This window comes from Polypterus senegalus, chromosome 10, assembly GCF_016835505.1.
Source record: "Polypterus senegalus isolate Bchr_013 chromosome 10, ASM1683550v1, whole genome shotgun sequence".
Taxonomy (NCBI): domain Eukaryota; kingdom Metazoa; phylum Chordata; class Cladistia; order Polypteriformes; family Polypteridae; genus Polypterus; species Polypterus senegalus.
This window is the reverse complement of record NC_053163.1, coordinates 920,156-945,449: the sequence shown is the minus strand read 5'-3', so window position 1 is coordinate 945,449 and position 25,294 is coordinate 920,156. Positions and strand designations below refer to the sequence as shown.

The 25,294-nt window shown below is 39.8% G+C and overlaps 1 protein-coding gene across 1 annotated transcript; it reads left to right on the top strand.

The window, feature by feature from the left end:
• The first annotated feature begins 937 nt into the window (after nt 1–937).
• Nucleotides 938–24,278, top strand: LOC120536166 (acidic mammalian chitinase-like). The gene is made up of 10 exons (XM_039764493.1): nt 938–979; nt 4,114–4,146; nt 8,235–8,424; nt 9,924–9,980; nt 12,826–12,991; nt 16,901–17,010; nt 17,128–17,248; nt 17,327–17,506; nt 19,612–19,731; nt 23,906–24,278. The coding sequence occupies exons 1-10, from the start codon at nt 964–966 to the stop codon at nt 24,050–24,052; spliced, it is 1,140 nt and encodes a 379-aa protein (XP_039620427.1). The 5' UTR covers nt 938–963; the 3' UTR covers nt 24,053–24,278.
• The last annotated feature ends 1,016 nt before the right edge of the window (nt 24,279–25,294 follow it).

Sequence of the window (25,294 nt, the reverse complement as noted above, 5' to 3'; positions counted from 1 at the left end):
CTGCATAAATGCCAAGATATTCATACATTAAATAAATAATTTAGTTATTTTCAGAACCCACTTTTACCATTATCATACCATGAGTTGTTGGAACTGATTCCAAGACCATGAGGTAGGAACAATTCCTGGATGGAATGTCAGTCTATCATAGTGCACATTAAAGCGCACATCCACACTCTTTCATGCTGGGATGAATGGAGTCCATAATGTCCTAATACTGACATCATTATGATGTGGAATAGAAATGGAAGGCTTGAGAGTTACTTAGGCTTAACACTGTAAAATGGATTATTTCACGACACCCCGAGTTTGACTCAAGCTTAACCGTATTTATCTAGAATTCTGAGCCTTAGTCACACTCAGGGTCAATGCCAAGGAGGTTAAGCACTAATGTACATAGGTCTCAGAGATGTACTTATACCAGGGAACACTAGAGAACTTTTCAGACCATTCGTCTATAGCCAAGGCTGGCTGTGTCTGACCCATATAACAATGGTGGTACTGGAGAGATGGGCCAGTGGATAAGGGGAGACATGGCTTTTGTCTGCATTCTGTTTTCTGGTACATTCCTATGCATCTCACTTTTACATGTTCTACATTATATAATTACATAAATATATGCAGTGGTCAGACATGAGTTCAGTTCTAGGCTCCGTCACTGTCCTCCTAAAGGCCGCAGGTTATCCTTGTGTTCACATGGAGTTTCTCTAGGTGCTCCTGTTTCCACTCATATCCCAGCAATGTGTGTGTTATGTTAAATATTCATTGAATATTTCATTCTCAGCCCAAGCACCGCAGCCCCCACCCACCTCCTTGGCCTGTACATCCCGTTTGCTCTTTTAAGGGTGGCTCTCTACTGTGAAATTTCCAAAAGGAAGGATTAGCAGGCTGTGTTTGCTCTGTGGGGTGTAACTTGTGCTGTGACGCCTTCCACTTCTGTAAATTATTTTGTCTGGGTGAGCCATGTATCTTCATGCAGGTAGGTTACTGGTTTTTTTTTTGTTTTTTTTTTTAAATACATGTTTAAATGAGACCATTAAGGTGCAAGTTTTGCAAGTTTTACAGTAAATAAGTGATATTTAAACCACATTTTCTTGGGAAATGTAGTTAATGGCAGAGACTTAGTCTGGTGCACACTACCCAACTTATGTCTGCTAGATGTGTACAGCAATGCTATTGTGTGGATTGTTATATTGTAATACATTTCTGACGCAGCATGCAGTGCTGTTGCCCATTGTCTGAATAAGACCTGTTTGCCTTTTCTCACCCTGAGTGTGAAATCGTTGAAATGACACTGGGAAGACATTCAGGAAGAGCCAAATGATCTGGATGAGTGAGAAGGGAATTCCTGGGAATGTTTTCTAGAGTTGTGTAAGGATACTGGCTTACTGAGTTTTGGTGAGCTACTGGTGGTTGTGTACTCCATCTGTACAGATTTTATTTGGCATTTTTTTAGTTAAATAGACTGCGCTGTTAGGATGTGGACACATCTTTTGGCACCCCTCCATGAAAAAAGAACAATCCACAACTGTCTCTGAAATAATTTGAAACTGTCAATAGCACCCACCATTGTTTATTTTGTACTAGCCGTCTCCCCCGTGGCTCCACCCGTGTAGTAGTGAAACAGGACAGTGAGGAGAGCCCTCCCTGGCTCCCTACTCCTGACGTCACGCTTCCCCCACCTCTCGGCCCGCAGCCTCTGTCTTGGATTAGTGCAAATATATCTCTCCTGAGTGAATTAGAATTCTTAGCACTATAAGAGAAGTTGCAAAATCAACCAGAATATTCAAGCAAATTCTAGAAAAAAAAACCGATATAAATCCATTAAGTAGTTCTCTCATTTGCTAGTTAAGTGGAGGTAAGGAACGCCCCAAGGCTGGCGAGTCAGTGAGGAGGGCACTGCCCCGCTATGTGTCTATCGGATTCGCACAAATAAATTGGCACTGCAAGAAAATTATGACACATAGCGCAATGAAGGTCGCAAAATCAACTAGAGTGTTCAAGCAAGTCATAGAAAAAAATCTGATCTAAATCCGTTAAGTAGTTCTCTTGTGAAAAGAGGACAGACATACAGATAGACAGACTTTGGATTTTATATATATATGGATTCTGTAACAAAAATCACCCCACTTTGCTTTAGAGTTTCGATTCAACAAAATATTTCAAATAATAACACAACTGAAAATGGCATGGACAAAATAATGGGACCTTTAGCCTAATGTTTTGTTACACAAACTTTTAAGGCAATCAGTGCAAAAATGTGACTCCTGGAACTCTCAGTGAGTACTTCTGCAACTGTTCACAGGTAGCCTGGCCTACTCTTCCTGAGCAAACTGCTCCAGTTGTGTCAGGTCTGAAAGGGGTCTTCTCCAGACTGCATGTTTCAGTTCTTTCCATAGATGTTTGATAGGATTCAAATCAGGGCTCATTGACAGCCAATTCAGAACAGTCCAATGTTTTGTTCTTAGCCATTCCTGGGTGCTTTTAGCTGTGTGTTTTGGGTCCTGTTTATCCTGTTAGAGGATCAATGACTTGCAACTGAGATAGTTTTGTGACACTGCACAGTATGTTTCACTCCGGAAGGTCTTGATAGTCGCAAGATTTCATTGTTCCCTGCATAGGCTCAAGGTGCCCTGTGAAGGAATCAGCAAAGCTGCTCCAAAACATAACCAAGCCTCCTCCATGTATCACAGTAGGTATGGCGCTCTTTTGAAAGCTTGGTTCTTTTTTGTCTGTGGACATAAAGCTGATGTGACTTGCCAGAAAGCTCCAATTTTGTCTTATCTGCCCAAAGTACATTCTCCCAGAAGCTTTGTGGCTTGTCAATATGCATTTCAGTAAATTCCTGTCTGGCTTTGCTATGTTTTTCTTTCAACTGTGGAGTCCTCTTCGCTCTTCTTCCACTGAGCCCACTGTCTCTTAAAAAGCGATGGATGATGCAATTAGGCACGGATGGAGTTTTGCTTGTAACTCCTTGGCTTTTTGTCTACCATTGTCACTATCCTTCTGCCCATTCTGGGGTCAATTTTCATCTTGTGGCCGTGTTGAGGGAGGATGGCTACAGTCTCATGGACTTTAAACTTCTTAATCATTTTTGCACTTGCTTGGAGATGGTCTTCTAGCCTTTGTCTTCAACATGCTTGTCTATAATTTTTCCCATTTGCTTTCTCTGGTCCATGTTCAGTGTGGGACACACAATGACATCAAATAGCAGAATTATTACTTTTCTCCATTCAAACAGGCTGAATGTCTGATTGCACAGTTAAAGACATATGGTATGTGTCACTAATTAAAGAAAACCACTGGTCTGAAAGTCACTTTATGATCTTTTCTAAGGGTTTCAACATATGTGTCGTAGCCATTTTAGAATGTCTTTGTAGAATAAGCAATACTTGATCTCTTTTCACATTTGCTTTGCTTTACGCAATGAGATATCATAGGCATGCTGGTAGACAATTGCTTTTCATTTAATCACTTTTCAGGAGGAAGACAGCACCTTTGTAATGAGCTGTAATGGTACCAACAAATATGTCCATGTCTCTCCCATGTCATTCCCTCTAAAGGCGAAGTTAGGGATCAGAGCTGAAGTAAGGTCATACCAATAAGAGAAAGTAATGATCATTCGAGAGATTAGAGAAGTCTTACGTTTGGTAGGTAGAGCATTGAGGTGAGAGTTTTTCGGTCATCATGTGATGCTTAGAATCCAAATAAATAAGACTTTCCTGTTTGAAAGCCACAATTCCATATCAGTTATTTTTGGAGTTTTTGCATTCTTTTTACCTCCTTCAGCATTCTCTTTCCTATATTTCAGTTAAAAGAAAAATATTAAAAGTGATGGTTGTCCATCTTTCCCTCTCAGTAAACTTTGACTTGTGACCATATTTCTGCTTGTTGATGTTGTGTTTATGCTGTCACTATTTTTAAGAATGTCACCCTTGATACATGAAATAATTTTACAGTTTTGTGATTAATGTACAGTGTGCAATGAAGTTCTTACATGCATGTGCTCACTTTAGAAAATAAACATAACCAATCTGAATTCAATTAGATAATAAAATATGAGTTGTTTGGCTTCTTTTTGCCACCATCAACATTTCTTCTTTCTTCTTTTAGCACTTGTAGGTCTTGTTCTTCAGCTTCATTTTGGTAAGTAGTAGACTAAATTTCCAAAAAATCTCAATATAATAATGTAGTAAGTGTTTAAAAAACACAACCTACTTTTGTACACAGGTAGTGATGAATGAAACAGCAGAGCTTAGTTTTACATAGAGTTTTGTGAAATTGCTTCTAAAATTCACTTTGATTGTGAAATGCAAAAGTCACTAGAAAATATAGTTGGCTTTTGAAGTTTTTTGAGATAGAGTATAATGAATATTACTCCTTAAGGGTTATCCTGCAGCCAAAACCACACTGGCTGCCCTCCAGTATCACTCCAAAGTCTCACGGCTCCTTCCATGATGCACCACAATATCACACACACAACCTGCATTCAGTTCACCCCAACTCTGTTGTCGGTGGCCAGAACTCAGTCGTGAACTTTTTGCGAGTATTTGTTCGCTAGCTGTACCCTGCCCTTGCCAAGCTCTGCACCATAATGAACCATGCTATTCTTTGGCACATAAGAACATAAGACTTTTAATAAATGAAAGTCCAAAAAGAGAGATTCAAATCCATAAAAAAGTACGGCAACCTGAGCTGCATTAAGCCTTCACTTCTGTCTTAACACTGATCCTTAAAATTAGGAAAATGAGCAGGTTTTGCTTCTTGCAGTTGACTCAGATTACTGGAAAGTTTGAAGCATGCAGAAACAGATAAATTAACAGTGGTGAACAAAATTCAAAAGAGCTCAACTGGAAAGCTCTTCTGATTTAGTGATGCGGCACCTGAAAAGTGTACAGTCGGGATGCTGCTGCCAGTAGGTGTATTTTACTGCTTGTCTCACCAAACACTCTGGTCAAAGTAAAGGAATTTTTCTATTTTGGTTGATCCATTACAGAAGAACTGTTTGTAAACAATGCTCTTTATTCTGATTGGTGCACATGAAGCTCCTCCTTCAAGAATGCCACAGCCAATCTGATCAGCTGCTGATAAAATCTGCTGTGCATAAACCCATATCTTTAAAAATACTGAATTAAGATAAGTGCAAAAAAATAGTTAAACAATACTGTACATACTTACAACACTACAGACTGTAACTATTCATATGGTAAAAGCTTGCTTTATTTAATCAAAGTAGAACACCAATTATAGGAGGTAATGTGGGCCAATGCTACCTGAAAACTCAGAGGAAATGGATCTTATCCATTTCAGAATAAAAGTTCACTTTTAAGGCTACCACAACTCACTTAGGTTTTGCACTCATTGTGATATTTAGCAGGAAGATGTAAGTAACTACAGAAATGCATAAACACAAAAATCCTAAAGTGAATGAAACAATAGCACATGTGTACACACTGCCCACATTCCCACAGTCACCAGCTTCTCGACTGCTCGCTCGGTAAAGTTGCATGTAAAAGTACAGTGTTTATGAGCACAGTCCAGTATTTATAACAAAGCTTTTATGAATTATAAGAGATGTAGTTCAGTGGTTCTCAACCTGTGGGGTGGGCCCTCCTAGGGGGGTGTGAAGTAACAAAAAAGGGGGGCGCGAAGAAGTGAAAAAAGAAAACAAGAATCAAAAATATGAATAAAACATCTGCTGAAACCAAAACAAATGAACTTAAACTACATTCTGATACTAGAGCAATAAATATAGAGTTAGATAAATGTTGATAAAAGTTAAGTAGGTATAATAAAATATGCATCTACATTTCAAAAAAATGTTAGGAGGGGCGCGATTAAAACTGTTATGAAAACTCGGGTCGCAAATACTTAAAGGTTGAGAAACGCTGATGTAGTTTATTACACATGGGTTCACCTCAGATAATGCAGAACCTTGGTAAAGCAGGGTGCAGATAATTGTGGTTCTGCTTTAATTTTGGATTACAACTTATGGTGACTTATTATGCTTACACCAGCCAACTGTAGCAGCATCTTCAATGAGAAAACGGCAGGTTAATCGTGCCAGTGTCATAGGAGAGATGTGGACAGTGGACTGTAATTTGTCATTTCTGATCCTTGTCATAAATCTGTAGTCAAGAATATGGTGATAAAGGGTCAAGGACTACAAAAGTGCTACAAAAGCAATCCAGAATCTGCACTGGCTTGTCCAAAAGAGTCTCACCCAAACCAGCCAGCTCCCAACTAACTGTAAGCTTTACCTTAAGCAGGCACCAGATTTAAGGAAACTGTTTTTTTAAAGATTTAAATATATTTTAAAATCTCTAAATGTGCTACACAACAGGAGGAAATCATGAAAAACTCTGGCTTATAGAATAAAAGTCATTATAAATAAGGGTTTTATTCATAACTTTGGAAAGTAACAAAAAATGTTCAAAAGAGTGAAAGGAAACAAATCCCAAAACACAATTTTTAATTAGAAACCAAAAAACCAAGCAGACAATAATCAAGATACTAGAAAATCTACAAGAGAAGACAATAGTCACTATTGACTCCTATAACTTCAATGCATGACTCCTCCTGAGGTCCTCGTCTCTGGGCCTTAAATAGGCAGGAGGGATGATGTTGGGGTGGCCCCCATCTATTGAGATATAACTGACAGAAAACAAGGAATAGTCTTACTTTTAAAGACATTGCACAATTGCTAAATCATAGGCAAAACACAACTGAAATTACATAAAAATAATAATTATGTAATAACAAAGACAACAACTGAACAACACAAAAATAAAAGGCAGGGAAAAAACCTTTGCTGAAACACACCAATCCAAATTTCAGATGATCTGGGAATGTACTGTGACATGTGAGTCCCTGTCTTGCACCCCAAAACATGAATCTGAGTCTTGGTACTTTAGCAAAGCCAGCTTTATTCAACTTTAAAATAGGAACAGCACAGTTATTTAGTGTAGCGGGACCTGCCATTCTCCTATACACAGACACAGCAATCAGGCAGGGTCATTGCCACGTAATACTCTTCCGTGCATTCATAATGTTCCTTGCATCACCTATTGACAACAGTCACTTGTACTATGAATGCGATTAGTTCGGATTTGCTTTTGCTGCGAGCTGCTACAGCACTGGGAGCCTGTGGTTGCTCCAGCAAGGAGGTTATCTTCCACATCTTCACGCTTTGGGAAGTTCTTCGATGTGTCATTCCACTGGGGGAAGTCCTAAAAGAGTTTAACAACCTTACAGTACACTCTGACTTTTATACAACCTCAGACAACGCATGGTCCCTGGAGATTATGGTTAGGACCACCAAACCAATAAGCAGCACAATTGCATGAAAAAGGAAAACCCTCAACAAAGTTTTAAAATGATTTACAATTTACTGCAACACCATTTAATTGTTTCTCTTGAATGCCGACATTTTTTGATTTATAATGCAATCTCATGACCCTGACCTTGTTAGTGTTCTTCTAGAAAACTACAGTAGTGAGATCGTTTAGAAAAGTTACTGGGAGGAAAGATATAACTGAAAGCCAAAAAAGTCAAAATCCAGAATGTCAGACCAAAGCCGTTACCAAAGCCAAATTGCTAGAGAAAGACAAAGTCAATAATATTAGCAAGTGGTGAGATCTGGGAAAACTATCAGGTAAAGGATTTAACTGGAACAACGGTATGATTGACAAAGAGCTTTGGAAGCTGCCAACTTGGATGGGAATTAAACCAGTCGATGACCCTTGAATTCATGATGTCATTGACAAAGGTTACGACCTCCAAAGATACACCCCTAAGACCACGCAAGTTGTAGTTTTGTCTGGGGAACTTGCCTGAAGAAGGGGACTGAGCTGCCTTGAAAGCTTGTATTTTGTAATCTATCCAGTCAGCCAATTAAAGGTATCATTTTGCTTCAGTTCTCATTGCACCCTATACTCTTAAAAACTTTGCTTCCATCCAAAGACCCCATGTATCCACCAGTCTACCCATTTTAATATGACTAACTATTCTAACCTGTTATTTCTGTTGGCTCTGTTATTTCTCCCAAAGGGCAATAGTGCTTACTTGGTAAAAATTCAAGCAGCCATTTAAATGAGTATTAAGTAGAAATTGACCATTGTGGACCCTCTTCTGCACCAATGCAGTTCTGCTTGTTTACTTTGATTGGCATTACTTCTTGTAAGTAATCACTGCTGAACACTTCACACCTTTTCTTTGTCTCCATTAAATTACAGGAGCTACACACAAGCTGGTCTGTTACATTAGCAGCTGGTCCAGCCAGGGCATGGCACAGTTCAAGGTGGACCATGTGGACCCCTTCTTGTGCACACACCTGGTTGTCACATTCACTGATATTAATGGAAGCTATGAACTGGAGCCGCATGACCATCAGCTGTATCACTCCTTCAACAGACTCAAGCTCAGGTGAGAATCAACCCACAAGCTTTTCAGACTTTATATGTTAAGGTGTGGATGTAAGCAGATACCATCAGACAGGAATCTGAGACAGGTTACATTTTTACAAATTTTTTAAACTTTTTTAGACTAAACTCTTTGGCAGTCTCTCTCAGTTTTGTTGATACTGGTGCTTGACTGGAGTGCTAATGGCAGAAGGTTTTGGAGAGTGAGAAGCCTTGGTGTTGTTATTTTTATATTAGGCTCTCACCAATGTAGCTCACAAGATCAGGAAATGCTATAAATGTTTGTAGTCTTTAATAGTTGGAGCACAGATTGGTTAAATAATTGTTATGATGTTTCATAGAGAGGCAGACCACTTTGTGGTGTAACAGCCAAAGCCTTAGGCTTTACACCACTACTTTTGGAGTGGAGTTCTTCATGAGAAGACTGTCCTTGTAAAACCCACATCCCCCCTCCACCACTGACTTCCAATGAAGTTAAAGAAGCTGCCAAATCCTGAATTCATCCTGAGGGTCCTTGGTTTATTTTTTGGCTTATTAATTGTGATACTTATAGTAAAGAGACAAAACAATTTGAAATCTTTGGGGCCCTGTGTTGAAAAAAGTTCAAAAGAAAACGTCATAGACCTAAGACCTAAGTCAAAATTAGATTGTTTAAGATGGTGGAGTCTGGCAGGAAGAGATATTTCCAGGCAGGCGGATAATGGAAGTGACATTAGAGATGCCACGATCATCAATCTTATGGTATGAAGAGACAGGAGCAGAAAAGGCATCAGTCAGCAGCGCCCTCTGGCATTCTGGTAGGAAATTACAATAATCTGAGCCCTTAAACTGTGACATACTTTAATATTTTGATGTAGCTTTTCTTGTATGGAGAAGTGCGTATAGTATGAGTAGTACACTGCTAATGAGGAGACATTGTGAAAAAGAAACATGCTTCAAAATGGTGCCAGCCATTGACAAAAAACAGAAATAAAAAATATTCAGTGTAAAGTTTCATGGACTTCTTATGGATTGTTGAAAATATCTGCTCATCTGGGAATAGGGGCAATGAATTGACCGGCAATTAACCCTAAATACCTGGTGATGCCTTTACACTCACACTACAGATTTACTACAGCTGCAGTAACAAATAGTCAATACAACTTCAACAGGCAAACAAACTAAAAGAGTGGCAGTTTTATGAAAAATACACTTACAATTTATGTGATGAAATGGAAAAATGCTGCCATTTGCTTTTTCACCAGTCTGACCACATCTGCATGAAGCTGATATAATGTTTCTTTAATTCATTTTTTTATATTGGGCTTTTGATCTGGTAATAACTGAAACTTGCTTTTGAGAACAGAGCCATCCACACAGTATTTAAAACAGCATGCAAAGGACTTTTTAAGAACAGCAGTCAGCCTTTGCACTTACTCCAGTCAGTCATTTCAAAGCAGGCTATTAGCTGCTGTTTAGTAACATCTGTCTCATACAGTAGGTTTTCTTCTATTTTTCTCACAGGAACCCCAAGCTGAAGACTCTGCTGGCCACTGGAGGGCAGCATTTCAATGGCACTCTGTAAGTATTTTAAATAGCTAGCAGCTATGGAGATATTTGGTTAGTAGTGGAGAATTTGTTTAGGTCAGCCTAGACCAAAGGACATGAGATGTATAATAAAAAAGTGGAATTGAATGCATAAAACCAACCAATATATCAGTAATACATCTACACTAGGGCGGCAGGGGGGTGCAGTAAGGAGACCTGGGTTCGCTTCCCGGGTTCTCCCTGTGTGGAGTTTGCATGTTCTCCCCATGTCTGTGTGGGTTTCCTCCGGGTGCTCTGTTTCCTCCCACAGTCCAAAGACATGCAGGTTAGGTGCATTGGTGATCCTAAATTGTTCCTGGTGTGTGCTTGATGTGTGGGTGTGGGGGTGTGTGTGCCCTGCAGTGGGCTGGCATCCTGCCCAGGGCTTGTTCCTGCTTTGCGCCCTGTGTTGGCTGGGATTGCTCCAGCAGACCCCTGTGACCCTGTGTTAGGATATAGCAGATTGGATAATGACTGACTGACTGACATCTACACTATATTGCCAAATGTATCGGGACTCCTGCCTTTACACATACATGAACTTTAATGATTCTTAATACATAGGCTTTAATATGGAGTTGGCCCACCCTTTGTACCTATAACTGCTTCAGTTCTACTGGGAAGGTTTTCCACAAGGTTTACGAGTGTGCTGATGGGAATTTGTGACCATTCTTCCAGGAGAGCATTTGTGAGGTCAGGCACTAATGTTGGACGAGAAGGCTTGGCTCACAGTCTCCACTCTAATTCATACCAAAGGTGTTCTATCAGGTTGAGGTCAGGGCTCTGTGCAGGCCAGTCAAGTTCCTCCACACCAGACTCCCTCATCCATTTCTATATAGACTTTGCTTTGTGTACTGGTGCTTAGTCATGTTGGAACAGGAAGGGACCATCGCCAAACTGTTCCCACAAAGTTGGGAGCATGAAATTGTCCAAAATGGCTTTGTTTGCTAAATCTTTAAGAGTTCCTTTTACTGAAACTAAGGGGCCAAGCCCAACCCCTGATAAACAACCCTACACCATAATCCCCCCTCCACCAAACTTTACAATTGGCAGATGCAGTCAGACAAGTACCGTTCTCCTGGCAGACTCGTCCATTGGATTGCCAGACAGAGAAGTATGATTCATCACTCCAGAGGACACGTCTGCACTGCTCTCGAGTCCAGTCGCAGTGTGCTTTACACCACTGCATCCGATGCTTTGCATTGCACTTGGTGACGTAAGGCTTGGATGCAGCTGCTCGGCCTTTGAATCCCATTCCATGAAGCTCTCTACACACTGTTCTTGAGCTTTTGGAGGTCTGTAGCTATTGAATCTGCAGAAATTTGGCGTCTTCTGCACACTGTGCGCCTCAGCACTTGCTGACCCCACTCTGTGATTTTACGTGGCCTGCCACTTTGTGGCTGAGTTGCTGATTTTCCCAATTGTTTCCTCTTTGTTATAATACCACTAACAGTTGACCGTGGAATATTTAGTAGAGAGGAAATTTCACTAATGGACTTATTGCACAGGTGGCATTCTATCACAGTACCATGCTTGAATTCACTGAGCTCCTGAGAGCGACCCATTCTTTCACAAATGTTTGTAGAAGCAGTCTGCATGCCTAGGTGCTTGAATGTATGCACCTGTGGAAATGGAAGTGGCTGGAACACCTGAATTCAATGATTTGGAGGGGCATCCCAATACTTTTGGCAATCTATCTATCTATCTATCTATCTATCTATCTATCTATCTATCTATCTATCTATCTATCTATCTATCTATCTATCTATCTATCTATCTATCTATCTATCTATCTATCTATTTATCTATCTATCTAATTGTAAGACCTTTTAATGCCAATCCTTATTATGTTGTAGATACAGTACCTTTTGACTTCTACATGCCATGCCAAACTCTGGAACCTTTGAATACAATATGAACAGATTAGAGATAACAGCCTTAATGAAAAGTGTTAGTCATCCTCATTAATAACTCTGTAATAAAGTAAATATAACAGTAGGGTGTTGCAACCAAAGAGAAGAGGTGACTCTATTATGAAAATGGAATAGATGAGTAAAGAGACCATAGTGAGGGTGGAACCTTCAGGGAGAAGGAGCCTGGTCCTGACGTTCTGGAGGTGAAGAAGGAGAAGGAGGAGGACAAGAGTCTACTCATGGTATTCCAATTAAAGGATTATACATACTGTTGGTTCTAAAACATTGTTTTTGAGCAGACAGTATTACTCATACGGTCCTGATAGTTTTCAGGATTTTTTAATGCAGCATGACTAGTAGGGAAGAACAGAGTTTACAGATTTGCTGCCTTGTTGGAGGGCAGAGGAAAAATATTTTTATTTTGGAGAATGCAATTTGCTCAACTATGTAGGCTGGTGTTTTCTAACCAGGAAGCCCCAGCCAGCCTTTCTGTATGAGGGTGTGAAACAGATTGGGCTAGTGTCCTGAGTGATTGCTCGCCTGTGACATTGTCTGGAATCACTGAGGTAAAGGGGCATGTGTAGTGTCAGAAAAGCCAAATTAAATTCACTGTTATTCAGTGTTGTATAATAAGAATAAATGAGAACTACCAAGGAGGTCAACATTTTCTATAGTCGCCGTAAAGACTCTTATTATGGTAAGATATAAGACTTGTGTGTTAAAGTAGTTATAAGAAAATGTTTTGTCTGCAACCATGCACCCCCTAGAAAGAGAAGCCACAGCTTCCCCTGACAAACTGTGAATGCACTATATTATGGTAGATTAAAATGTATTCAAACTTAATCAAACAAAACATCTGTAAAATATTTTAAATAATGAATTGTGTTGCACTTCTTTTCTCATGTGATTCTTCCCTTATTTGGCAGGTTTTCTCAAATGATATCTATAAAAGCCCACCGCACTGCCTTCATTCACTCTGTCCTTAAGGTTGTCAGGACTTTTGGCTTTGATGGACTTGACTTGGTCCAAAAGTATCCTTATGTATTTCCCAGAGGTCTTAAAGATGAAGCCAAATTTACTTCTCTGGCTCGGGTAAGATGTTCTCATCCCTTTATTTGTTGATCATGTTAACTCTGTGAAATCTCCAACATGTTAATTGGCAGCAATAACTAAAGTCAGTATCTATAATCAGGCATCCAGCAGGAATCTAGGGACTTCAAAACTATATGTTCTATATATATATATATATATATATATATATATATATATATATATATATATATATATATATATATATATATATATATATATATATATATATATATATATATCCATCCATCATCCTACCCGCTATATCCTAACTACAGGGTCATGGGCGTCTGCTGGAGCCAATCCCAGCCAACACAGGGCACAAGGCAGGAAACAAACCCTGGGCAAGGTGCCAGCCCACCGCAGAACATGCACACACCCACACACCAAGCACACTCTAGGGAGAATTTAGGATCGCCAATGCACCTAGCCTGCATGTCTTTGGACTGTGGGAGGAAACCAGAGTACCCAGAGGAAACCCACGCAGACAAGTGGAGAACATGCAAACTACACGTGAGGAGGACTGAGGAAGTGAACCCAGGTCTCCTAACTGCGAGGCAGCAGTGCTACCCACTGTGCCACCGTGCCGCCCTATATATACCAGGGGCCCCAACCCCGACAGAGAAAGACAAAGCCACAAGTCCAGCAACACACATTTATTTACAAGTGGGGAAGCGTTTTTCCCTCACTCCCTACAACAGCACTGTACAAAACAGCACCAAATGCACAGTCCCTTCTGTGTTCTTTTCCACCTCCACTCCTCAACTGGCAACCTTTGTTTCTCTTCCTTCTGACACTCTGGCTATTCCAATGGAGTGAGGAGGCTTCTTTTATGTTACACCTGGGAGTGCTCCAGGTGGCTCATCAGGACTAACTGGAACTACTCCCACTACTCTGCCGCTCGTGTATGTGGATTTCATATTCATCAAACAACAAATGTTTTAATTCTCGCGGCTGTACCTCTTTATTGGGAATAAACACTACTTTTCCCTGATGGCAACACGAATTAGATGATCTACAAATCTCCAATTTAAAGTTTTAAGCCAATCAATATCTACATACTTCTGTCATATCACCTATGTCCATATATTCGATCTATTTTCACTGTTCTGTTATTTCATCGAGCAATAATTTCCATTTGTTATCTCTAATACGATCTTTACTATTAGCTTTTAGAAACTTTTGAATTTTAGTCCTTTCATAATCTCTAACCTGCTCTGTATCAAGTGTATCATGTCAACGTTTTTGAAACTCTTCATGACATTCTGCTTTGTCTTCTACTCTTTGTCTTTTATTTCCGACCCTGCTTGGAGCTGAGAGCACAGGAACTGTGTCTAATAATGGCATTCGAAGTGATTGGACCATGGGCGTGTTTGTAAATGTTTGAGAGGAGGGCAAGACTTGTCAAAATCTCTTGACAAAAAGTCTCATCTCGTATGTTCTGAAATTATCTCTCGCGGGACCTGAAATTATCTCTCTCAGGACTTGAAATTATCTCAAAGAAAGTTTAATCCTAAAATTTCCTTTTATAATAGAGAGATGTATATAATCTAGACAGCTAATAAAATAAATTTAAAATATTTGATATTTAATATGTCTTGCCTTACATGTACCCTCAGCGTTTGTACTTTAACTTTCTCCGTTATCCTCGTGTGTCTCAACCTGTATTGACTGGCACGTCTGCCTCGATCGCGTTTCCTTAAAGCTTGTTTGTTAGACTCTGTCATTTTGAGGCGAGTTTTGACCTTTTTGACTACCAGCAATGGTAAATGGGCCTCCATTACCTGGTTTGAACACATTATTTGTTTTGTTGTGAATACTTCCAATGTCTTGCCTGGTGTTTCCTGACTCAAGTGTGGTTCACTGAGCAACCACAATGAAACTGACCAATCAGATCACTTGTAAGGACCGGTTACAAAAACAGACAGCATTTTATTACATACTAGCTATGCTACCTGGCAAAGATAGGTAATAGAATGAATAAAAAAATGGTTGCTATTTTTTGCCTTATGTACCTTTAGTACCTTTTCTTTGCAATTGTGTGTGTGTTTGAATGTCTCTTAACCAGCGCTCCATCTCACAAGTGTGCTCCTTTAAAGCCGACTTTCTCACCTTCTGTCCAGGCTTATATTTACCGTCCTTGATGGCAACTCTCTCAGAGTGCCTTATATGCCTTTTTTCTTCCTCATGTGCCTTTGCGCTTTCTCTTTAGTTGCATCACCAAAGTCTTAATGATCAAACAGATTGCTCTGAAGGACTTGACTTACAGACTTTACTGTTTTATGATATAGTGGACATAGCCACAACATTAAAACCAACTGCCTAATATTGTGTAGGTCCTCCTTGTGACATCAAGTTAGTTCTGACCCATCGAGGAATAGACACCACAAACATTTTGGCAATTGAGAAAATAATGTCGTCCCTATAGTTAACAATCTCTAGATTTCACTTTTCCTGAGCTTCACATACATGATATTGTTTTATTCACAAAAACAACAACACCTGCCATTTAAATTACGCAGCCGCAGCATTTAAATCACGTGATTGTAAACCAACGTTTTCATTGGTATGTGGTCTTTCTTTCTTTATTGGTCAGTGGAGTTGCTATGTTTTTGTCTTGCAGTATGTAAAATATTGTGTACATACTAGCTTCTTCTATCGTGCTATGACTGGAATGAAGACATATTTGGTCATCACCACTACCTTATAAACATCAGGAAAGACATAGTAACTCCAAAAACTAAAAAAAACTCAATTTTGAAAAAATTGGCAGTTATAGGTTTTTCCATTGCACGTGAGAGATGTTAGCAGCACATCTTTTAACTGCTATAAGTTGTGAGGTGGGGCCATCATGGATTAGACATTCCACAGATACAGTATCTGGGAATTTCTGGACGCCAAGTCAACATCTTGAACTCTTTGTCGTGACCCTCAAACCATTCCTGAACAATTTTTACAGTGTGGCAGGGCGTATTCTGCTAAAAGATGCCACTGCCATCAAGGAATGCCATTGCCATGACGGTGTGTATATGATCTCCAACAAACTTCAGGTAGGTGGTACATGTCAAAGTAACTTCCACATGAATGCTAGGACTGAAAGTCTCCCAGAATAAAATTGTCCAGAGTATCCAGATCATCACACTGCCTCTGTCAGCTTACGTTCTTCAAATCATGCATCCTGCTCCCATTTCTTTCCCAGGTAAACAACTGCACATGCACACAACTGTCCGCCTGATCTAAAAGAAAACTGTGATTCATCAGACCAGACTACCTTCTTCCATTACTCTATTGTCCATTTCTAACACTCGCCTGGTCATTGTAGATGATTTTGGAGGTGGACAAGGGTCAGCATGGGCACTCTGACTGGTCTGGGGCTACTCAGCCTCAAATGCAGCAAACTGTGACACACTGTGTTCTGACATCTTTCTCTAATGGCCAGCATTACGTTTTTCACCAATTTGTGTACAGTAGCTCTCGCTCTCCACATGAATCACTAAGCCTTGAGGGACCCATGACCCTGTTGCCATTTCACCAATTGTCTTTCCTTAGACCACTTGTGGTAGGTACTAACCACTGCATACTGGGAATACCCCACAAGCCCTGCCATTTCAGAGATGCTCGGACCTTGTTGTCTACCCATTAAAATGTAGTTTTGGTCAAACTCTCTCAGATCCTTATGCTTGCCCGTTTTTCCTTCTTCCAATAAATCACCTTTAAGAACTACCCTGATATATCCCACCCCTTGACAGGAGCCATTGTAATGAGAAAATCAATGTTATTCACTTCACCTGTTAGTGGTTTAAATGTTGTGGATGATTGTTGTATGTACTGTATATATGTATGTATACACAGTATAATAAAGTTGTTCTTTCATTGCTGGCCTTCCGACATACTAATTCACTTTTCTTATAGGAGCTGCGTTTAGCATTTGATCGTGAGTCATCCAGAAGTGGGAAAAGACGACTGGTGCTGTCCACTACTCTGTCCCCTTGGGAACAGATGGCTGGCTCAGATTTTCACAAGTGGGTACCTGCCAGAGGACCTAAACTTGCTGTTCTTTTCAGAGCTGGAAGGAGTGTGAATGAGGAATTGATTAGAACAAACTAGCAAAATAATATCAACTTCCCCACCTTTTACAGATATGTCGACTTCATCAGTTTGATGAGCTATGACCTTCACGGCCCTTGGCAAGGTGTAACTGGACACAGCAGCCCACTTTACAGTGGAGGCACATCTCAAAATGACCTGTATCTGAACATTGTGAGTTATCTTCATCTAGATGAGTAGAGTTCTCTCTGGCATTTGTCACTTAGTCATTATTCTTCATTTTTTATCTAGAATCAGATGGTGAAGTACTGGCTCTACAGAAAAATCCCTGCAAGAAAGCTACTTCTAGGGTTTGCTGTTTACTCTCGTACCTTTGAGCTCCAGGGGAGAGAACATGGAATGGGTGCCCCAGCCAAGGAGGGAGGACCAGGAAAATACACCAAAACCACAGGCTTTATGGCCTTGTTTGAGGTGACAATACTATAATCAATATGCATATACTGTAGAAAACTGTGACTCCAAAAAAGAAATATTAAACTATGCAATGGTGTTGTGGTGATGACACCAACATACTTTACAACATATTGTGGCCAGTAGGGGGTGCTCCAGCTCCCCACACACCAGACACAAAATCTTGTACACAGTGTAAAAGCACAAAGAAAGGTTTATTTGTGGGAAACTCTTCCAATAAGTCTTTATCACAGCACCAAGCACAATGCAGCCAACAAACACCAAACACACAGCAAGACTTTGTCTCTTCTCTCTCTATCAATCTCTGTGTCACTGCCTCCTCTGCTCCTCCACACAAGCTTCATCCTCCTTCCTCCTGATCTCTGGCTCCTGGAGTTGAAGCAGCTCGCTCCTTTTATGTAACACCTGGGAGTACTTCTACTGTCCCATAATCGTGGTCCAAAATCACTTCCAGGTGAGGCAGAAGCCCCATGAAGTAGGGCTCCACAGTTCCCTGGTGGCACCCACGCAACCCAACAGGGCTAAGTTGGCAAACTCCCAGTCCTATGATTCCCTGTGGGAATCCAGAGCACCACTGTAACCCAGGGGGGCAACCATCTAGGGACCTAGAGATAATGCCCTGTGCATACTCTCTCCCCTGGTCCTTTCATTGTGGAGGGCCCCTGTCACTCAGAATATATAAATTGAAACAACAACTAAATATTGCAAAAAAAGCATCAACACTAGGACTAAACAAGCATGAAGCTACATTCGTTTAAAAACAACAGTCAAAAAGCCTTAAAAGAAAAATTGTCAGAGAAAAGAGCTGCTATCTTAAGCTAATGAAATATATTTTGTAGTAAGATATAAGAACCTTCTCTCAATTTGACTTTATCTAACATCTCCACAGCTGCCAAACATATCTCTGCTGACAGCAGATTTTTGATCTGTCCATTTTCCAAAATGCTTAAATCACACCGAGATGATGCCTATTTCAGAACCACAGTGTTTTAAGTTTTGTAAATCTTTCACTGAGGGCTGGAATCTTATAGCACTCGCTTTCACCTTCATTTACTTTCATTTTGATTTGGGATTAGATATTTTATTTTATCGCAAAGTTTTGGAAGAATCTTTTTTTTTTTTATGGGCCCTGCTATTTTGGGTTTTTGTTGTTGAAGGGCACAGTCCCAAAGGTCATGCCATGTGAAGTTATCAGCATGTCAATAATTAAACAAATAGTGCATGTGTCGCTCTCTTTTTGTTCACATTTATGGACGCAATCTAAAACTTTTCCCATGTGCTTCTTTGTAGTTGCTTCTGGTTATAACACATTTTTGATTCTTTATCAGCCAGAAACACTAATGAAGTGTAACTTGAATTGCCTTCAGAGATGGGAAGTATTTACAAGAATATGAATGATGTTTTCCAAGCGGGTAATAAGCACCCATCCACCATTGGTGGTAGTCAAAAAGCAGAGAGGAAGAGAGCAATGTGCCTAGAAATGATAAAGTCTGAGAGGCAGGCTTTATGGGAACACATTCGCTGGCCAAAACCGGTTCAGAAACACAATGATTCTGAAGAAAAGCATAAGAAGCATGATGCACAATATAATAGTGCAATAGAAATATTACAAGTACAGAGCAGAATTCAACAGTTGATGATATCACATAATAAGATTTGGATTTGTTCAGAGTCCTGGAGACCTCGGCCATCAAAGCCTCCCCCTATAAGCCATTCCACAGCTGAGTCAGTGGTGGGCCAGCCAATCTGATGAAAGGACCCCTCTACCCGATGATTCCTGCAATCCTCCATCAGAGATGACTATCTTAGGCAGGCAAAACAACTTGGCAGTAGGGCAGTAGCACCAAGTGCCACATTTGAGTGCTGAGAAGAGAAACAGAATAGGTAAGGGTTAGTAACAAATTATAACTAATTATAACTAATAAGGCAAGAGATATCAAATTTATTATAAACTAGCAACAAGCATGTGTTCAGGACTACCACCTCTTATTGAGCATTAATTGTACAGAATAAAAAGGAATATTGATAATCCACTATATCATGGTTGACTAGGGAAAGCAACTCTCCTTGTTATTACTTAACTAGTGATCTTTTCTGATTAACAGGTATGCCAGTTCATTGAAAGTGGTGCCACAGTGAAATGGAGTAAAAATCAACAAGTGCCCTATGCTTACAAAGGAAAACAGTGGCTTGGATTTGAGAATCAGCACAGCTTGAGAAAAAAGGTAAGAACTGTAATGCATTAGTCAGAGTCTGGACATTGAGGGATACCGTTACTAATGTGCTGTATTGGTTCCAGGGGTCTTCCCTGACTGACTTGGCAAGTGGACCTCTCCTATGATCTTGTTCTATTAACTTCTTGTAAAAATCAGCCTTTGCTTTTTTTTTTAATAAAATACAGAGTACAGCTGGCAAAAGTGACAACAGTATAGAGTAATGGGTATTGTGGAAGAGAGATGAATAAGAGAGTGCAGGCAGGGTGGAATGGGTGGAGAAGAGTGTCAAGAGTGATTTGTGACAGATGGGTATCAGCAAGAGTGAAGAGGGAAGGTCTACAGGACGGTAGTGAGACCAGCTATGTTATATGGGTTGGAGACGGTGGCACTGACCAGAAAGCAGGAGACAGAGTTGAAGGTGGCAGAGTTAAAGATGCTAATATTTGCATTGGGTGTGACAAGGATGGACAGGATTAGAAATGAGTACATTAGAAGTGTAGATTGTTTGGAGACAAAGTCAGAAAGATGAGATGACGTTGGTTTGGACATGTGCAGAGGAGAGATGCTGAGTATATTGGGAGAAGGATGCTAAGGATAGAGCTGCCAGACAAGAGAAAAAGAGGAAGAGATAAGAGAAGGTTTATGGATGTTGTAAGAGAGGACATGCAGATGATGGGTGTGACAGAGCAAGATGCAGAGGACAGGAAGATGTGGAAAAAGATGATCCGCTGCAGCAACCCCTAACAGGAGCAGCCGAAAGAAGAAGAAGAAGACAGAGTCTTACTACACAAGACATACAATGGCAAGTGTCCTTACATGTGAAACATATCACAATGTCCTCAAGGTGATGACTACATTAGAAAAAAACAAATAGAAAGATTCACTGAGTATTCTAACAGTAGCCTTTATACTCTTAATTATAAAATGTGAACATGGAGGCACACTGTGTATCTGTTGTCATAATCCTGAACCATGAATTCATTATTCAACTTCAGAGAGGCTGGTTAGAAAATTACATTTTGCAGTCTAGCTTCTTTTGCCTTCTTAATTATTAGCCATAAATGTTTGGAATAAATGTCATGTATTGTCTGAAACTGTGGACAGAAAAAAAAGTCATCACTTGTACTTTAAAGGTTCTAAACATTCTGGATGTATGGAACATTTCATGATAACCTGTGAGATGCCGGAGGCAGCAAATGAATATGTGACAGAATGATGCTGAATGTGAACTGGGTGCCATGATATGGGCTGAATATTAGGATCCTATTGCTTTTCCTGTATTAATCGGAATTTTAATTAACTGTCATTAGAGTCACGTCTTGTATTTCTAGAGGCATGGCCTCTGGTGTAACCTCAAGCTCCTCAGTACTACGAGATAAAAGGTCAGTGTTGGCAATAAGCTTTATTGAATCTTTGGATAAATGCTTTAAACACACACACACACAAACACATAAAACTCTCTCTTTTTGCTTATTGATCTTTGTCTCTTGCCTGGTTTTGACTATGCAATACAATATAATACAATTTATTTGTGTATAGCCCAAAATCACACAAGAAGTGCTGCAATGGGCTTTAACAGGCTCTGTCTTTTGACAGCCCACCTGCCTTAACTCTCTAAGAAGACAAGGAAAAAACTCACAAAAAAACCCTTGTAGGGAAAAAAACAATGGAAGAAACCTTGGGAAAGGCAATTCAATAACAGGCCCCTTTCCAGGTAGGTTGGGCATGCACTGCGTGTCAAAAAAAGGGGGTAAATACAATACAATACACAGAATAAAACACAAGTAATCCTCAACACAATATAATAGTACAATAGAAATATTAAAAGTACATAGCTGAATTCAACAGTAGATTAAATCACATAATACAGTATGATTTGGATTGGTTTAGAGTCCTAGAGACCTCGGCCATCAAGCTGCCTCCCTCTATTGGTAATTCCACAGCTGAGTCAGTGCTGGGCTAGTCAATCCCATGAAAGGACCCCTCTATCCGTTGATTCCTTGCGATCCTCCATCAGAGATGACTTTACCTTAGGCAGGCAAAACAACTTGGCGGGTGGGCTGTGGCACCGAATGCTACATTTGAGTACAGAGAAGAGAAACAGAATAGGTAAGGGTTATAACTGTCATATTACTTACAGTATATTTTAGTGCTAATGACTAACAACAGAGATGCAGTCTGTACAGTTAATCAGCAGCCTTAGTCAGGATATGCTAAATTGAAGTAGTGAGTCTACTTGGATTTGAAAGCTGAGACTGAAGGAGTATCTTTTTTAGTAGCAGGCAGACCATTCTACAGTTTAGGGGCCCTGTAACTAAAAGCTCATCCTCCCACTGTTACTTTATTAATCCTTGGAATTATAAGCAGACCGGCATCTTGAGATCTTAAAATATGTTCTGGTTTGTAAGTCATGATAAGTTCAGACAAGTAAGCCAGACCTTGGCCATTTAAGGCTTTATACAGTTTGTTAAAAGGAGGATTCTGAAATCTGCCCTAAACTTAACCAGGAGCCAGGGTAAGGATTTAAGAACTGGAGTTATGTATTTGTATTTTCTTGTTCTTGAAATAATTCTTGCAGCAGCATTTTGGATTAACTGCAAGCTGTATAAAGAACAGTTTGAACATCCAGTGAACACCGCATTGCATTAGTCAATCCTACTAGAAATAGAAACTACTACTTCATTTATTTTTGCCTCCCATTTCGGTTTTGCTCACTTTGTTTGTTTTATTTGTTTTGTTTTGTCCTTTGCATGCATCTCCTGGTTTGTTTCAAAATATTAGTTATCCAGCCGAGCCAGGATAATGGGAGGTTACATATGGTGCCCCAACATTACTTCAAAACCTTCAGAGCTAAAAATGAATAAAATAAAAGCAGTACTGCCTTGTGGAATCAACAGGCAAAATTGTATGGGACCAGTGAGCCAAACAGATCTGAGTATAGTGCCTCCTCTAATACTGTGCCCATCCTGGCTGTCCTTCATTGATTGTAGTAGTCCAATAATACTATCATTTTTTCCTAATGTTTTGTTAATAATGCTCATTGATTTTAGGTTTTTAGTTGTTTTCCTTTTGGCTAGCTTTCTTTTTTCTAGGATTTGAAGAGCTGCTTAATATTTAGTCTTTTATCGACCTTCATGTAGCTATAAGGTGACAAAGAGGTAAGCCTGTGCATGATAAGGGGATGCACTGCAGATTTAGCAGCAGCAAACAAAGTTAGGGGAAGGTCACAGGAGGTACCTGTCAACATTTAGATTTATTTTGTTAGTTCTGTGCGTGCTGAAGAGAATCCATAGGTTCTTAGTGTCATGGGTTCATAGAGTTCATTAAGTCAACATTGTCACATCTCTAGAGTACAATGAAATTCGAAATTGCATGTACTAATCAACAGGCAACACATCGCCAAGCTCCGGCACCATGGTCAGTGAATATTACTACCTTACCTTGAAACTTGTCTTCCTTATGGAGGCCACAGCTACATAAAACACTGGATGAGACTCACAGCCATCTTAACACCCTCATAGCAAAACAGAAACATACATAAGCAGCAGAAACATTGTCGGCCCCTATGCTCTTAGGGCCCCCAACCAGTGCCCATTATAGCTGTATGTTTAGGCAGCCCTGATGAGACCCCACAATTGTGTCATACACCTCAAGATAAATGTTCTTTTACTTGCAGTCCACATAGTGCATACCATAGACATTGCAGCAGCGAACTTCAATTGTGGAGCTGTACGTTCATTCAAGTGGACTATATCCTGTTTGGAGGGTGCCAGTGAAATGCAAGACTTGACATTTGATGAAAAAGTAGCACACTACCAGTTCTATGAGCAAATTACCAGAACCAAGAAAATTTTCCCTCTGAAGTACAGAGTTGTCGACAACATTTTGGATCATATGAAAAGAAGTCCTCACAAGTCAGAGCAGCGATTATCACAAATAACATGTATGTCATGAAGGTCCTGATTTGTGGGCTGCTTTTTCATGTGACATTTGACCAGATACTGGTTCTACGATTGGTGAAACCATTATGCTCCAGTTGTAAAAAAATGAAAGCAGGTGTGCTATTCCTGTATTGTCTCCACTGTAGAAATGTGCCTAATAAAATATTGTACACCATCATGTGATGAATGTGTTTTACCAAAGCCCCATGTTGAACTCTCACTCTCACTTTCTTCCAATGCAGGTGAAGTGGTTGACACACTTGGATCTTGGTGGCGCGATGGTATGGTCATTGGATTTAGATGACTTCACAGGAACCTCGTGTCATCAAGGAAAATATCCATTCATCAAGCAGTTAAAGTCATCCCTGCTGGCACAGAGAAAAAAATAAAGATCTGAATACAAGGAATAGAGCTTTGTTTTGGATTCCAGTCTTCACATTCACCTTCATGTGCTGGACACACATTCTGTGGTGCCCATTTCCTGTTGTAGATTAATCTGCCTATATGGTGGTGTGACATTTGATCAATTAAACTCTGTGTTATATGGAAGAGCATTAGGGCCACAGAGAAGAAAAAAAAAACTGAAGAAAACAGGGGTCTTAGCTGCAAAGTTTCCACTTTAATCCTGTAGTTAATTTCATCATAAAAAATGATATTTCAACTTTAATCTAGAATTTTCCACTTTAATCTTGTAGTTTATTTCGTTATTAAAGTAGAATGTCATTAACTTCACCTTCAAATCGATTTACTAGAGCTTCTCAACCCCCATCTTAACTAAAGTAGTACGTTAAATGCTTCATATTGCATGTGTTAGCCGACGCAGTTGTTAATCACTAGATGCTTCTTAATTGAACTTCTTCTTGCGCTGAGAGGAGCTGCAGGCAGCTATCGCCACACAGAATACATTACATACATAATATGACTGCTCACTGAACATTTAGAATTCTAAGATTTATACTTGATATCATTTTAATGATGAAATGCATTAAAACATGTATGTTATATTTTACACATAAATTGATCACTTTATTTAAATAATTTAATAATTAAACATTTGAGGGGCACAGTGGTGCAGTGGTAGCGCTACTGCCTCACAGTAAGGGGGTTACATCCAGGCTGTTCCCTGCCTGGAGTTTGAATGTTTTCCTTGTGGATTTCCTCAGTGAGCTCTGGTTTCCTTCCAAAGACATGCAAGGTAGGAAAATGATATCAAGTATAAATCTTGGTCATATCATAAATGTAACCTATTCTGTGTGATGATCACTGCCTGCGGCTCCTCTCAGTGCAAGATGAAGTCCATTTATAAGACGCACGTAACAATTAATGACTTGCTCGGAGAACACTTGGGCTTGAGAAACTCTAGTAATAGATTTGAAGGTGAAGTTAACGACAATCTACTTTAACCATGAGATTAATAGGGAAATTTTGAGACTGAAGTTGTAATTTTGACTTTTAGTCATGAAATAGACCATATTTCCTCACTGTGTCCCTAATTTGTTTTGTTTTTTTTTTCTTCTCTGTGGCCTCAATGCTTTCCCATACTTCCCTGCATGTTTGAGTTTGAAAAGACGTATCTTGTTATCGAAATAGTATTTTTTCTTTTCCTCTTTGCTGTGTCATTTCTTACTTTA

Excerpts from the sequence above, each read along its gene's own strand:
- LOC120536166 (XM_039764493.1), top strand. Across the intron at positions 8,425-9,923 it reads TTCAACAGACTCAAGCTCAG|GAACCCCAAGCTGAAGACTC; the intron begins GTGAGAATCAAC and ends TTTTTCTCACAG. Across the intron at positions 17,011-17,127 it reads GCTGGCTCAGATTTTCACAA|ATATGTCGACTTCATCAGTT; the intron begins GTGGGTACCTGC and ends CACCTTTTACAG.